Genomic DNA, 16,272 nt, shown 5'->3' with positions numbered 1-16,272 from the left:
CGCGTTACCTAATGCAACTCCACACTACGGTGCTGTGTACCGGAGGGGAAACGCGAGATACGGCTGATACTTGACGATCTGGCGGAGAAAGGTTGTGGAGCCTCCGTTGATATGTCGTTATAAATGGCTCGATGGAAAGCAGGTGTGTAGTCGGGGAGGGTGCACAGCTGATTGCAGCAGGTGAGTGGAGGTTGAGCCGGGAGCCAGGAGTGACAGCCACCACGCACACACAAACAACACAGACAGGGGGAAACAAACAAACACAAAGGAGACGGCTGGAGCAGTACAGCCACCACAGCGTTACTTAATGCAACTCCACACTACGTCTTACGGTGCCGTGTACCGGAGGGGAGAGAGAGAGAGAGCAGCGAAGGGGGGGGGGGGAGAGAGAAGTAATATGGTTTCCTGATAAAGCTGTGGAGAGTATGTGCTGCAGGGAGGTGGATGCACAACGCACCCAGGAACGAACGCTAGCTCCGGTCCTTTTCCCGTGAGGGAAACTGTGGACTCGATGTCCTGACAGGCTGGTATTTGTGCAACCTGCACAAACACAATACTGCACCATGATTACAAATGGTGAAATACGATGTAAAACTACCAAAAAATACCAGCTCCTTAAAACACAACCGCTCTACACAACGCAACTACTAACTATACCCGCAGTGAGAGAGCGGAGATGTGTCCCCTGTGTGATGTAATATGACGCGTTTGACGTATGACCTTAAAAAAAAGCCGTTTTTAAGAGCAGAGCTCAAAATTGCTCCTTTCCCTCTGAAGTCCTGCCCTTATGTCTCGTAAAACATATCAAATCCTACATTCACTTTTTTAATTGTAATTTTCAAGCAAGTTTAAGCATAAATGTAGGAAAAAAAACAACCTGCAAGATGCTCTTTAAGTACCAAAAGCAAGCAAGCAATTTGCCAACAAAATGTAGTTGATTAAAAGTAGCATCATTTGAAAGTACTAAAGTAAAGTAAACTAATATCCATTTTTTTACAGAGCTCGAGTATTTACTTACGTTATACATTACATCACCAATCCATTATTCTTTCTGAAATTGTTGTGGCAAAATGTTTCCGTTTTACAATTGGCTTTTACTTCTACAAGGAGACAAAGTAATGCTTTTGTATTACTTGACCTTTTCATTAGTCTGTTGCAGATGATGAGTGTATGACATTAATGTAAAATCAATATTGTTATTGTGATGTTTCCAAATGACTCCCAACACATCACTATAGCTGACCTTGCACTGCAACACACACACACACACGCACTGCAACACACACACTGCAACACACACACACACACACACACACACACACACACACACACACACACACACACACACACACACACACACACACACACACACACACACACACACACACACACACACACACACACACACACACACACACACACACACACACACACACACACACACACACACACACACACACACACACACACACACACACACACACACACACACACACACACACACACACACACACACACACACACACACACACACCATCTGTGACAACAACACGATACATCTTGTCAGACGTCACATGACAGAACATCAGTGAAACCATTTTGCCGGCTTAGCGGAAAGCAGATTGATGTCCGTCAGAGGAGAGGAATAGCTCACGTGTTCTTCATGAGATGACCTCTGCCACACATACATTTAACGCTAACCGCTACATGACTGAATCATGAATCAATCACGGTCAGCTGTGTGTTTAATGCACCATGACTGAACACAAACTACATTTATCAAATGACGACAGACTAAGGTTTAATTATGTGATAACTAGACAAGATGTTATATATGGATAGTAGTATAATGTAATAGCACTTATGTATGTAATAATCTGCTGCATTTTGTTATACACAGCCTGAACGCAATATTTAATAAATCCAGCCAAAATGGATGTCTTCAATCAGAAAAAATCCTTCCATTTGAACCACAATTATCGTTTTATGAATCATGTGATAAATAATTCTGACACCCAATTAATTCAAGACAAACGATGAATTAAGTTTATTACTAGTATCTTTCATTAGCAAAAACAACATCCTAAAAGAATTGCAATGGCCACATTTTTTAAGAACCACTGCAATGTGTAATATATATCTTTCCCCAGTGAGGGTTTATAAGGTAAGATAAGATTTACTTTATTGATACCAATTTGGGAGGTTTTTTTGTCACAGAAGCATCTAAACAAGGGCCAATTTACAGCTATACGTTTTTTAAAGTAGGATATTAATTAGGTTAAGTGTGCGAGAAATAGCATATTAGATGAAATATATAGTGTTAAGGCAGTAATGGATTCTGGTTGTTGAAGGGAAAAGGGGTGGAATCCAGTTAAATAAAGTTCTTATCTTATTCTTATCTCATTTAAAAAGGCCAGGGAAAGTGTAACTTATAGCATCCATAAGATGTGTTTTCCAAATTCCATTAGATACCTTTATTGCGGTGATATTACATAAAGTGTTGTTACGAGGTCAATTCTATAAAGAGGACGGTTTTATGCTTCAACCCCCCCATCCCAAACTCTTACTGTGAGGTTAGACATCATTCATTTCTGACTCGCAGCCATACAAGCTGTAGGCCTAGAAGCTATGTATGCTTCTTTCTGTGTCTTTGTATGCACCACATACCGTATAGCAAAGCAAATTCCTCATACTGTATGTGAAAACCTACTTGTTAATAAAACCAATTCTGATTCGGTGGATATTGTATACTAATCATACACAACATATGTGGATTAGGTATTAAAGAATATTCTGTACAAAGCAGAATAATTAGTTAAAATCAATGTTACAAATTGTCGACTAATTGACAACACAATGTCAAGGCTGTTTGTGTGTGGCACAGAGAAGGAAAAATATTACATTTGACAATTAAAAGCAGTCTGACTCATTGAGATGAATAGCATGCAGTATATGAGATTGCTGGGACGGGCTTTCATTAACCAATTCATAGCTGTCAGACGCAGTCAGGTCTTATCAGAGGAAACGTCTGGCTACATTACAGTAAACTGACTCTGGGCCAGACTACACTGGTCAGCTTTGATCAGCAATAAGTGGACTGGATGTGAGAGAGGTCAGAGGACACCAGACCACCCTGCAGAGTAATGTATTTTATTGTACCAAAAACCTGCTTCTCCTGAATTGTGTTCTACTTTCCTTAGACGTTTTTTTTTTTATTAGGGCTAGACCTTTTTCCTGCAAGTGTAATCATTCTTCTTCTTTTTTCCCGAACTACAAAATGCATAAGGACTCAGAGACATTCATTTTATTTTATGCTAGCCGGGCCTATTATGCTTCGTGGAAGTATTCCATTTCCTGTAGTGTGTGATATAGGTTTGTGTGCATGTAAATGGTCTGCAAAGGCTAAAATCCCGTAGTTCCCGACAAGAGAGTTTCTCTCCCACACACAAAATAGAGACATGACTATGTAACACTCTAGCGCCCCAACACATTGTGCGTGATAGAATAAGGGGCGGGACATCTCTACACGGATGACCAATCACAACAGAGCCGGCCGGCTGACCAATCAGAGCAGACAGGACTCTGGTTTCAGACAGAGGGTGAAAAGAGGTGCTGCAGCACAGGTATTATGAGAAAAATAAAGACCTTTTTTAAAGCATGAAAACATGTCACAGTAGAGGCACATAATACAAATATGAACCTGAAAATGAGAATGAGAATATTAGGACCCCTTTAATAGCTCACTTAACAACTCAACATTCAATTATTTATGAATGATGTATTTGTTTGATGTACATTTGACTATGGAATCTATTAAGAGGAACAGAGGATATTCATGAAACCGTGCTTGTTGAGGCTAAATGTCAGAGGTTGGAATAAAATCAGGGCCCTGTCCTTGTTGGAAAAAAGCTTTTATTGAGCTTAAAGCCTCAACATGAGTCCAATGAGCTTTATCAAAGCCTGCAGAGGTATAGCAGCGGTACAGTGACTTTGGGGGTCAAAGCCTGTAGAGAAACAAATTTCACAAATCCTTTTTTCAGACGTCGTCAGTTCTGTGAAAGAGAGCTGCTGAAATGTGAACGATATTGTCACGCGAAACCATGCACCTCTACTTTTTGTCACTGATAATGAATCATAATTGTGGGTTGTTTATGTCGTAGAATCAGTTCAAGCGGATTACTTCATGCTCTCGAAGCTATTATAGCTGCAAGAAACATACATAATGCATATGCAACTATGGTGAATACATCATTAATAACTTTCAGGGAAGGCTTAATTACTGAAGAACAGAGGAAGGTCAACTTTGAAATTCAATTTATGTTGCATTCATCAGTGGGAGGGATGGGCTTATTGGTGCTAAAGTGAAACACCACCCAAAAGACTGCATCAAAGATCTAAAGCTCAGCCCGAGGCAGCGTTTCAAACCATATTTTCAAGAAACAATCAGAGTGTGGAACATTTTCTCCATGAAACTGGAATATAAGGAAGTAGATCGTAATGCAGTAGATTAAGGATTTTAAGTAGTGCTTCTTCTGTTATGTGCTGTTAAATCTGTACACACTTGGGAACCATTGTAAACCATATGCGACTTTAAAGCAGTGGTGGAATGTTACTAAGTACATTCAGGGCTGGCGCTTGATTTATTTTTAAATTAACACAAATAATTGCACACTAAAACCATTATTTCAAAAAAGAACTACTTTACATAAACCTCTGGTTTTCGACCATATGGGTGCTGTACGCAATATAGGCATAGTTCTGTTAGTATAAGATAATAAGATGTACTTTGTTGATCCAAAATCGGGAAATTGCGTTCTCATGAAATTTCCCAAAAGATATTTTTTAAATTTCTAACTTTTTTTTTTTTTTTCTCCCCAATTTCCGGCGCCCCCGCATTCACCTATGCTGCCTATGCCGAGGGCCGGCCTTGAGTACATTTACCCAAGTACTGTACTTGAGTAGAAAATTAAGGTAATTGTACATTACTTTGTATTTTTACATTGTGCTACTCGATACTTAGTGCCCTACAATTATTTTAGAAATGTTGTTCCAAGTTACTTTTCAGATTTAGATTATTAACTGTAACTGACTATTTTTACACTGTAGTGTTGCTTCTTTAAAGTCCTTATTTTCACCTTTCTTGGATGTTTCAGCTTCTCTAGGCTGTTGTTTGTTTTCACATTTATCTGTAGAAGGAGGAAAAGTGTGCTAAGTTTAACACGGACGTATACAGTATGAGCCAAACCAACAACTTGTCTTATCTGGAAACCTTTTATGCATGTAGGGGATCTTTTGGTTTTCTTTTTATTTATATTTTGAAACACTAAAGTATGCATCTGATCTGACAGTTGTATCCAGACTCCTGCACTGTTTCTCACATGACAGCAGCTGAGGTATGAGAACAAGCAAAGACCACAGTCTGTGGTGAGGAGGACACACGCTGTCCTGGTGATGGGAAGGTTACTTTATTCACCTCATATGCGAGTACTTTGCTCAAGTGTGCTTTATTGCTTATGATGAAACACAGTTTTCTCCTACAATTACTTCTTGTTGAGCGCTTCTCTGGAATAATAACAATGGTATCACGCTCCCTGGTGACATGTCACTGGTAAGTTTAAAGATTTTCTTTATTAATTGATTCATACTTCCAACCTCCGAACAATGTACCGTTTAACCTTAAAGACATTGTTGAGGTGACATTCACTGTATTATATTTCGTATTGATAATGTCTAACTCAATGCAGCCATACGAAGGACAGAACAGAGTAGAAGTAATTACCATTGAAGTCTGATAAAAATTCACCTTGACACACAAGTGTTTTAAATCCTAGGGGAGTTTGCGAGCACTCATTAATAAAGAAAAATCTGAGAGTGATGGTGTGTGTCAGCAGCTCCTCTGAGAGCAACAGTGGGGCGTCTGCCAGGAGCATCTGTTTAATATTTTTCACCTCACAGGCTACTGCAGGACGTTCCTCACGCTGACCCGTAACAGGACTTGGACTCTCACCAGGAGCTGTGATTTAGAAGCACTTACAGGTTACAAAGGGAAAGGAACAAGATGGTGTGAGACTCATATTGATATTCTGCTGAGCGCTTTGGCAGAAAACAATACAAATAAGTGATTGTTCTTAAAAGTCAGAGTGTGTGAGGGAATGTGCACCAGTGTTACATGCATGCGTTGTCCCATTTCTCCTTCTCCTTTTTTTACCAAATAGCCTGTAACCTGGCACTCAGAACGCAATGAATTCAACACAAGAAGCCAATCTGACAACTGCAACCAACCATAAACCATGACAGTTCAGTTGATGCTAGGGCTGCGACAGATGCTTACTGTAGGTAAGATACATACAAAATAGAGCTGCTGTCAACGGAGGAACTATTCCAAAAAGAAACTTCAAGAGGTTTTGAGAACAACAATTAGATATGATCAAGTAATCCATATGAACTGTTGAACTTGCAAAAAACTCATTGAGATTACAAATTCATAAATAAAACATTTTATTAAGTAACGATATCACTTCACTTAGTGAGGAGGCGCATGGCGATATTACTGCCGTCTGTTGCATTGTAGCTCCCCATGCCCAAAGGTATCAGATTTTAAGTAGTTGTTGATTTTTTTGTTGAGCCGTTACACTAGCATGGCTAAAAACGTTGCATAGTAAGCAGTAAAGGTCTTTCAAGCTGAAACATTTGTTTCCCAAGCTAATTGAGTATTTGTTTTGCATGTAATATAATAAAGTATGTATAAATGGGCCAATAAATAAAGTTGTGTTTTGGTTGTTGGAGTGTTTCAGTAACTGGCTCATAGCAGAGATGTGACTCCTGCCTGTGTCTTCAGACTTTATGAAGATATTTTTTACCACAGCGTCTTACACTGGAACAATGAAGACTTAGCACAAAGACACTTTTGAAAAAGATATCCAAGTTTCGGCTTTCGCGATTTATCATGCTGCTATGGGTCTAAAGTGGGCTATGGGGATTTATTTTAATAAAATGAGTAAAAAATGCTGACACCATAACAGAAAGTCTTGCGCTGTATTTCTGTGTTTCGCTATGCCTGATCAAGGGAGATGTTGGTTGATGCAACTGCAGGCAGCCGAGTTGCGTCAGTGCAGCTCTGGTCTCTGTCAAACCATGCTTTCTGTAAATGTTAGACCACACACTCCTGCAGATGAAATACACCCCATTTGTTACAGCGGGAACAGTTTGTACCATTTCAAAATGACAGCTACATCTGGTTTGTATACCGAAAAGCCTGTGCACTATAAAGCTTATTTTTTCTAACCCAAGTAAATCACATTAGTAGGAGATAAGTGTGAGAATACTTTGACAATTTGATCCTAGATAGTGAGATACATTTGAATACAAGTAACCGGGAGGCGAAAGATAGTTTACTCAAACAGTTGAGGGATGATGCCTCATTCCTATCCGAGCAGCAGCAGCCGCCTGAGGCAGACGACAGCTTACGATCTCACTGACCTCCCAGACCGGCCTGATAAGGAAGCGGCGCAGAGAGCAGCTTTAAAGCCGCTTTCCTGATAAAAGAGTATGATATCCACTTTAGAAGTTAAAAGTGGTGACTTGCTGGATCAGAAGTTAAAAGGAAATGTGGAGAGACGCTTCTGCTAACAACGCCGGAGGCAGCCAGAGGCCTGCTGATCACTGTAAAGCAATAAGGATGTGCACAGAGCAGACCAAAGCACTACAACCCTATAAGAACAAATGTCGCAGCCAGGATGATGATTAAAAAGGATCAAATTGCTTTTGACTGTTTGATTAATCGAATAGTGTTTGGTTCTTGTGCTGTTTGTCTCCAAAATAATGTACAGGTTGAACAATGATGAAAATGACCAAAATAGGTAAAAATATACTTTTGAAAAGTGTCATTATGCTGCTTTTTCTTTTTTAGCTCAAGACATTTAAGTAATTGTTTGAGTAAAATGTTATTGTCTTGCTAAATTGCATAGAAATGTAGGAATCTGGTATTGCATTGGCCGCTGGCCAGACCATTTAAATGACTTATTATTCTGGTAGCTTGTGAAATATACTATATGTATATATTTAGTCAGATAATTGACACAAATATGTCTAGAGACAATTAAATAAGCACACTTTGAGGCCTTGGATGGGATGCTTCACAGCACAAAGACAAAAGCTGTTGGTGCAGGGGAATGTGCACAGCTGAGGGTCTTTTCAGTGTTATTATCCCTCCCTCCACCCTGACTGTCACTTTCCATCAGGACAACGCTCCACCTCTCCCTCTGTTCCCCTTCTCTCCTCACCTCTGTCAGCTCCCCCCCTCCTCCCTCTCCACAGCGCCCCTCCAATCCCTTTCCTGCCGACAAGTGGAATCCAGCCAGCTGCTTGTGGCTATAATGGACCCCTGTGAACAGCGACACCTTAGCACCGCCTCGGTTCAGCACCACTGTGATTCTGTTTGTCCTTCACTAACTAATTATGATAATGACTAGAGAAGAGAAAAATGACTTGGTCGTTATACGCCATGTCTGTTTATCATTGTAACATGTAACTGAGGATAAGGTCCGGAAGTGAACTGCGTAACTGAGTAAAATTAGGAAAGACAATACATTTACGATGTAACAAATAGGGGGAAATTCCATGATTCTCAATTTCTCAATACAAACCATTGTAAAAGACAAAAAACAGCAAATAATATGTACTTCAGTTTGAACTGCAATCTGGATTTATGTGAATGTATTATTATTAACCTCTCATAATCCACCCCAAGAGCTCCAACACATTGTATGTGATTGGCTAAGGGGCGGGATATCTCTAAGCAGTTAACAAATCACCACAGAGCTGACCAGCTAACCAATTGGAAGAGGCTGGTTTCAGACAGAGGGCGAAAAGAGGTGTAAACATGTCTCAGTAGGGGCACAAAATACAATTATGACAAAAAAATGTGCACCCATTTAAAGTGTTGATGTTTTTCTGTGCTGGCAGCTGTTCTTCTTCTTCCTCCTCCTCTGGCCTTTAACAGCAGACTAAAACACTTGTCGGTCCAGTACAGTCATATTTTTAGAATTTGCCACTTACTAGATACCAACAAATTGGATTTCATAACATCCTTTGTACTTCTAAATGTCTATATACAGTATACAAGAATAGTTACCCCTCTGAATCTATATAAATATTTATCACAAACAGCAGTCCTACAATATCTAAGCCAGTAATAAAGAACATATAACTGCTCAGTGTGTCAGCAAACATCACAGTGCTGCCGATGTGAGCACATGTGCATCACTTGTAGACATATATCAAAGCGGCTGGTTCCGTCTCGTTTGAATTCCTTCTCGTTTCTATTCTAAATCTACACTTTAGAGCCTTCAGGCTACACTCTTTGCTCATTCGGCTTTCTTCTGACGCAAGTGGGATTTCACATTGAGGGCTGATGCATACAGCACCTGACCTCTAGCACGTACATAGCGGGAATCCTTTTTACAGCTTCCTCCCACAGACCACCAAAACAGTTCCCACACGCATTTACTACATACTCACACACATTAAACAAGTACACCTAAAGCACCCCCCTCTTCAACAATGTGCAGCATTTCACTCTCTATGCTCTGCAAGTTTCCAGGCAGTATGCAAACCACAACCACAGCAACTGTTGCTTTTCAGCTTAACACAAAACAGACGTGAGAACATGACCATCTACTCTATGTTTTCTGGGGTTTTTCAATGTAATTAGTCAGGGAGGGCTGTTAGTCGAGGGAAATGGGCCAGAGGAGAGGAGGTTCTCACGCCTGTGGAACCAAAACAAACAAAGCCCTGCTCCGGTAACACAGCAGCAAACAGCCGCTGATAGGGGTTATCTGTGCAGTCACTCATGGGCCATTTCACAACACTGAGCACCGAGCAACTGTAATGGCCCCTGCAACTCTCGGAACACAAACACAAGAAAGTATAAGACACACTACATGCTGTTTCTGTGATTTTAAGTTAAACTGTACCATTGTCTCCTGTAAGAAAATGTTATGAGACTGCTACTATTTCTTTTCCATTTTTCAAATAAGGATGAAATAGTTTTCTGAAATCAAATCATCCATACACTTTGGGATGTTGTTTCCCTTGGCAGCAGTAAACTGAGATCTACTAACAAACGTTACTCAAAAACATTAAGTAAACCTTCTGTAGTTAACAAACATTGATCAAAGAGGTGTTGTTCTCTGGAAATAAAGCCCACATTGCATTTACTCTTAACCACAAATAATTGAATCCTGCAATAACTGATACTTCATGACGCTGTGTCTGCTGTATGGCGCCGAGCATGTAGCGTGCAGTCAGGACTTTTTTAATGAAGTAATCTCACAGTCTGTTTACAACAATAAACATCTAAGAGGACCAATTATCTTACATTTGTAGTCTATTCCCGATTAGAAGCTTACAGGCTATGCCGAATGGAAGCCATTTAGCCTAACTTGCAACAACATTTGGTGTAGAAGCTGCTGATAACCTGCTTTCTCTCCATGATGTTTCCAGTTGTAACGGCAAAAACCCGTCTGTCAAAACTGAAACTCCCCCTGAAAAATTGTTTTAAAAAAAACACATTCACAAATATAAGGTAGGACTTTGAAAATAGATAACAATGTTGGCGTTTGAAACTTAATTGATGTTGTTAGTACCCACCCACGCAAGTATTGAACCAATCAGATTACAGAACCAATATTGTTTGTTGGTACCAAAAACACTCCTTTTTTGCTATCAAAATTCTGAGCCAAATCCGTTTATGAGTAACAACATACAAGGACATACCCAGATTTCTCAACAAAAATACATCTTAATTTCAGTCAAACATTAAAGGTTTAAGTTTTAAGTTAATATAACATCAATGCACACATTTGCAACGATTAAAGGGTCAATTAAAAAAAACTAAATTTGGTCTCTTTCACCTGTCAATCAATTCACAAATTACACATGTATGTTCACATTACGCTGTAAGTTAATGTCACTTCTATTCGGTTGTGTCTTCTAGCATTAACATAACTATAGAACTACATCAGTAGCAAACAGAACCTGTCTTCATTTAAGAATAATACTCATGTTTTGGATGACGCAGCTGTTAGGTATCTTTCATGAATGCTTACTTGCTGGTCCCCCTGCTTTGTGCCATCTCTCCATCATGAGAGAAAATACATAAGAGGTAAATGCTTAAAAGCCAAGCAGCAAAAGCAATAGCTGCGGTGTGGAATCCATCAGACAGGCCACAAGTGTTGGTATATGATGGAGATGGCAGATAAGCCCATGTGTTTAGCTATGGGAGTGGGTGTAGTGAAAGGGGATCAGTCCACAGCAGTGTTTAGAGGTTCAAACGCCCCTCTGGGGAGGAAAACAGATCGATCCTGCATGGCTCAGAGCCAATCTTCTCCCTGCCTTCAGCCAGAAATTCATCCACACTATATATACGCCTCTAAGCCTTCAGTCATACTGTATATATAAAGCACTGGGGTACAGGATTTCGCCATATACTTTTGTGCTTCACCAGTAGCTGTATTATGAAACCCATGCCCTGTGTTTATGAGCCAACTAAATAAAGATTTGTTTAGGTGGCTTTTCACAGAGACCCTGCCGCATCGCCTTGTGGTGCATGCGTTGTCGTCATGATACTTTGATTAGAGGGAGCCATGGAGATAAACTGTAACTGCTCCGTTCTCATTAGTTGGAGTGAGTCTGCGAGGTTCCCACCCACAGGAGCTCCTCCCAAACCCACACGAGGAACAGGGCACCCCAACACAGCCTGCAGGGACAGGACACAAACACCACAGCTGCCACAGCACCGTCATCAGCAAACTCACAGATGTACACAAACAAGGACAGATACCCACACTCAGGGGACAGCAAGCACACTCAACCCTCTTTCCAGCAATAAAAAGCCTCAGAGGACGATATAAGTGGCGCAGCAACAAAATGGGGTTTCCCTGCAGGGACACTCCATGGGCCTTCAACAGAGAGTGTGACATGGTGGGCGACAAACATCCAAAGTGAAACAGATGCATCACAATCCATGTTTAAACAAACTCACTGATGCCCTTTGTTTAAACAGGCGGTAAACATCCCTAGAGCCTGAAAGCTAGGCTAGTTTGGATCGATGGCTGCGGCCTGGTAGAGGTCAGCCCATATTTGGGGGACAGGAAAAAGGAAAAAGGATGAAGAGGAGGCAGCAGGTGTCCGGGCTGTTGTCTGTCAGGCAATGCTGTGACAGGTTTATCCCAGCCGAGGGGGAATGTTACACACTGAACGGCACAATGAGGACCGATAAACGTCAGGCCTAGCCTCAGCGCCATGGTAATGGTTGACAAACGGCTCAGTGGCTCATCTCACAGCCAGTCGAACACAGACATACTGAAGCTTTGTGTTTTGTTCCATCAGACGGGAAAACACCTACAGCTCTCCTGACAGTCATGCAGACATAAAACCGCTCCCATCTACATCATTTCAAAAATTAAAAGGAAAAAAATGTCTTGAAAACACTAATATATCTATTGCTATACTGTATGCTGTCTATAGCCCATTCATTAATTGGTCAATCAATTTTCTTGACATATGGTTTCAAAGCCTTTCCAATGCCTTTATTTGCCTTCACACATGTTACGATTTTTAGTATATAGCACTTCTGTTATTTATAAATATTGTAGGCTTCGGATAATACAAAAATACTTTCTACATGTTGGGATTGTTCTGATAATGTATAATTAAGGGGTCTCATTTATTGTGTCTGTTTTTCTCTTTCTACAGCATGAATTCAACAGCAATGCAATCCAACTTACATGAGAACTGAATAATGTCATGTTTTTTTTTTATAAACAGTCTGACCATTAATTTTTGTTCATATTTATTTTAAAAAGGAGCAAGTACATGGCTTCGCCCAAAGCCACATACCACAGAATGTATAGCGTGAGCTAGTTTGCAACGCCCATCTGTACTTGCCGGGCTAATATAAAAACACACGCAGTGTAACAACTAGGCAAATAGATGACTACAACTTATTACAATTGTAGGGATTTTTGCTCATTTTAACAATGTATTACATTTTGACCGTTATTTCACAAATCACAAATGCAAATGTAAATGATGCAATGCAAAATAATCAAACGTGACATAATGCAGATTAATGCATAGTGAGGTCACCTTTTGTATATCCTATGTGTCCTCTTGTAACGCTCTAATGTTACAGAACGCCTTCAAAAACATAGACTTGTATCTGACTTACAGAGAGAGTTTGACTCAATTATTGTGGATTTAATCAATGAGGTGATAAGACATTGTTTTTTTAATTGAAGACCCCACCTGTTCATCAAGCCTCTAACAGAGATAACAATCATTAGCTTGATTTATAACTGACTCTTACACAGTGATGTATAGCTGAATCAGACATAGAAGAATAATTCAGGCAGTTGAGATTTGTCCAATGCTGCTTCCTCCAGATGTCTAAACCTCCTCCATACTTCTGCTTCAAACACTGAGACAGCAGGGAGGTTAATACACACACAAAGACGAACAGAAAGTGTGTTTAGCTTCAGTGGAGCACGGCAAAAAAAACATCTGGTCTAGTTTTAAAAAAGGTAGCAGTCATCACAGAGAATTATAGTCCACCAAATAAAGGCTGTGCTGGGAGGATTTTACTCCAAAGTGACATGGTATTATAACTTGTAATATACTACTACCGTTACCAGAAGTAATTGTTCCCTCACTCAAGATAATGTTGGTCCCATGCTCTACTACAGAACCCATATTCGGCATAAAACCCTTTTGAATCGCCACTCAGTATAGCGTGGTGGAAGGGGTTCAATATCTAATATATATCTAGATTTTTCCATAAACTGCATATTCTTTCCATTATGTTGAGGGAAATAAATTGAGGTGAATCGATGATTGAAGAGCACAGTCCCTTTATCACTAACCACTATTGTGATTGCCACACTTAGAAAGAGTGAGGAGTGTCGCACCGAGCAACAGCGCTCATCTGCCTGATGAATGATGCACAGCTCCTTCAACATTGTGACCTTTGGGAAGGTCATTAGAGCAGCCGCATAAAGACACTCCTGGATGAGTAAATCACTGCTACACTTGTTCTTTTTGTGTCCAGTTTGTTGAAACGCATCAAATCACAACCAGTAGCTTATCCACGAGAGCACCAAATCAGACGGGACATTCAAGACTCATTAATTCCCCTGAAAGTTACATAAGATCTGTGTAGCAACCAAAACAAGGGTTGCTCTGTTTCAATCAGTTCCAATGTTAACAGTATATTATATCACTTGTGGTGAGCACACAGAAATAAAATAAATGTATTTACCTATTTTATATTTGATCTGCTTGATGAACAGGCCAAACATTTATTGATGACTATTGTGTTTATTATCTGTACTTTGTTTGAAACCCCTTTTAGCGACATCCATGTACATTGACTTTTAAATGCCACATCTCCTACCCGTGTCCTGTCGAAACTGGTGCATGGATTGCAGGTCGATGATGTAGGCAGTGAGCTGGGCATCCACCTGCCCCAGGACTACAGTTCCCCGAGCATCCCCCTTCAGTACATTCTCAATATGGTGGCAAACCACGGCACTGTAGGGCCTCCAGCGGCCATGTTCGTTCATCCACTCCCAGACCACCACCCTGGCAAGGTTCTGAGGAGGGTATCCCAGACCATTGACAGGTACCAGCAGCCCTGATCCTGGACGAGCCATCTCCTTTGTGGTGTCTGCGCTTCAGCTACTGGCTATGTCCCACGCTAGAACAGCACTGCAACTGTCAGTCAACTGACACACTGGAACATTGTCATCACCGCCAAACAGATAAGGCTTGAATCAGCTATTAGTATGGTACTCCTCGATTATCTCATGCTGCTCTCACGAAAGGCAGCTCTGCAGGAGTCATGGTCTACAGGTGCTTTGTGACTGCTGGCTCTTTGATCAGCCAAAAGCAGCCTCTGGCCTCTTGTGTCTTGGTGTTTGAAGTGGCAGACGTGGATGATGATGATGGTGATGATGATGGTTATGATTATGAGATTTGCATTGGTGACAGTCTTAGTCCTCCACAGCCGACCATAGCAGATCAGCAGCAGGTAGACAGGAGAAGCTCTCTAAACAAGAGACAAGGAGCAGAAACACACTGGTAAACAAATGCTGTGATCAATCCCATGAGTTATGTCTTAACAGTCAGTCACTGCTTTATAGGAGATAACACAAAACTGAAACAGTTCTGTAACATAGTCCCATTAGTCGCCTCTAGGCAATACTGTTTACATACAGTGCGCTGACAAAAAAATGTATACGAGCTTTTTCAGCAGCAAAATAATAGTGACTGTCATCAGATTTGTGTAGAGGGGACAAAGCAGTGTGCAAAAATAGCAAGAGGCTGTCATGATCGTAGCAGACAGAATCGAACTCAGACGTTTTCAACACAAGCTTTTCAAGTGCAGTAAATGCAAAGCCTGGTATGTTGCTTCTCACTACTATAACTCATCATACTGAATGTTTTCATGGCATGCAAATTGTTTCAGTGTGATTTGATTCTGGCGATACAGACCTGTAGGCTGCAGTTGTGGTGCCACACATCTCTCAGGTAGAGGCTGCATTTCACAGGCTCCGGCCGAAAATCAGATTGCAAAAGAAAAAAAACCGAGGTGCAAAATCTCGAAACGCACCTGCTTTTTCACATCTGTGATTTGTACGTTTCCCCGTATCATTTAAACTGAAATCTTCCTTCAAACCCACCTCCTACAGCTCCAGTAATCCACTGTTATTGCAGAAAGCCAATACGTCGTTTTATTCCCGTGGATCTACAGACTACAGCAGCTTGTTGGTCCGCTCTGTCAAAGTGAATGCATGCCCCAGTTGCACGGTTTTCAGTGTGTGAGGTGCAGAGCCATTTCGCCTTGGACGCGCATGACTGCCTGTAACGAGAGACAGCATGCATGCAAACAGTAAACACGCATTTTATGCCGCCCGCAAATTACGCAAAAAATATCCTGGCGCACCTGTATGGATATCCGTTGAAAATCATTCAAAGTGTCAATAATATCAAAACAAAATTATACAACTTCCGGTATCTAGTTTCAAAATAAAACCCCTGTTTACTAGATAATAACTTACTGGTTACGGTACACTGCTAACATAAACAAGAATTTAATAAATAAACAAACATACTGTATATTACCATACCATTTACTATGCCATACAAACTAACTCCATATGTTGTGTATCCTGCATGCAACAGTGTTTACGTTGCAAGACTAGATGCAATATA

The 16,272-nt window shown here is 40.6% G+C and overlaps 1 protein-coding gene across 3 annotated transcripts in view; it reads right to left on the bottom strand.

The window, feature by feature from the left end:
* dtx1 (deltex 1, E3 ubiquitin ligase) overlaps positions 1–16,033 on the bottom strand; it is a 47,387-nt gene extending 31,354 nt beyond the window's left edge. For 2 of the 3 annotated variants that reach the window (XM_079687577.1, XM_079687579.1), the window contains exons 1-2: positions 15,553–16,033; positions 14,453–15,106 (exon numbers count right to left, since the gene is read on the bottom strand). In XM_079687577.1, coding sequence (XP_079543703.1) covers positions 14,453–14,711 — 259 coding nt within the window. In that variant the 5' untranslated portion in view covers positions 14,712–15,106; positions 15,553–16,033. The remainder of the gene's footprint in view (positions 1–14,452; positions 15,107–15,552) is intronic. The other variant, XM_079687578.1, reaches the window with a different exon arrangement.
* Between the last annotated feature and the right edge of the window lie 239 nt (positions 16,034–16,272).

Source organism: Notothenia rossii (genome assembly GCF_949606895.1).
Source record: "Notothenia rossii genome assembly, chromosome: 6".
Classification (NCBI taxonomy): domain Eukaryota; kingdom Metazoa; phylum Chordata; class Actinopteri; order Perciformes; family Nototheniidae; genus Notothenia; species Notothenia rossii.
This window is presented reverse-complemented; position numbering and strand designations above follow the sequence as displayed.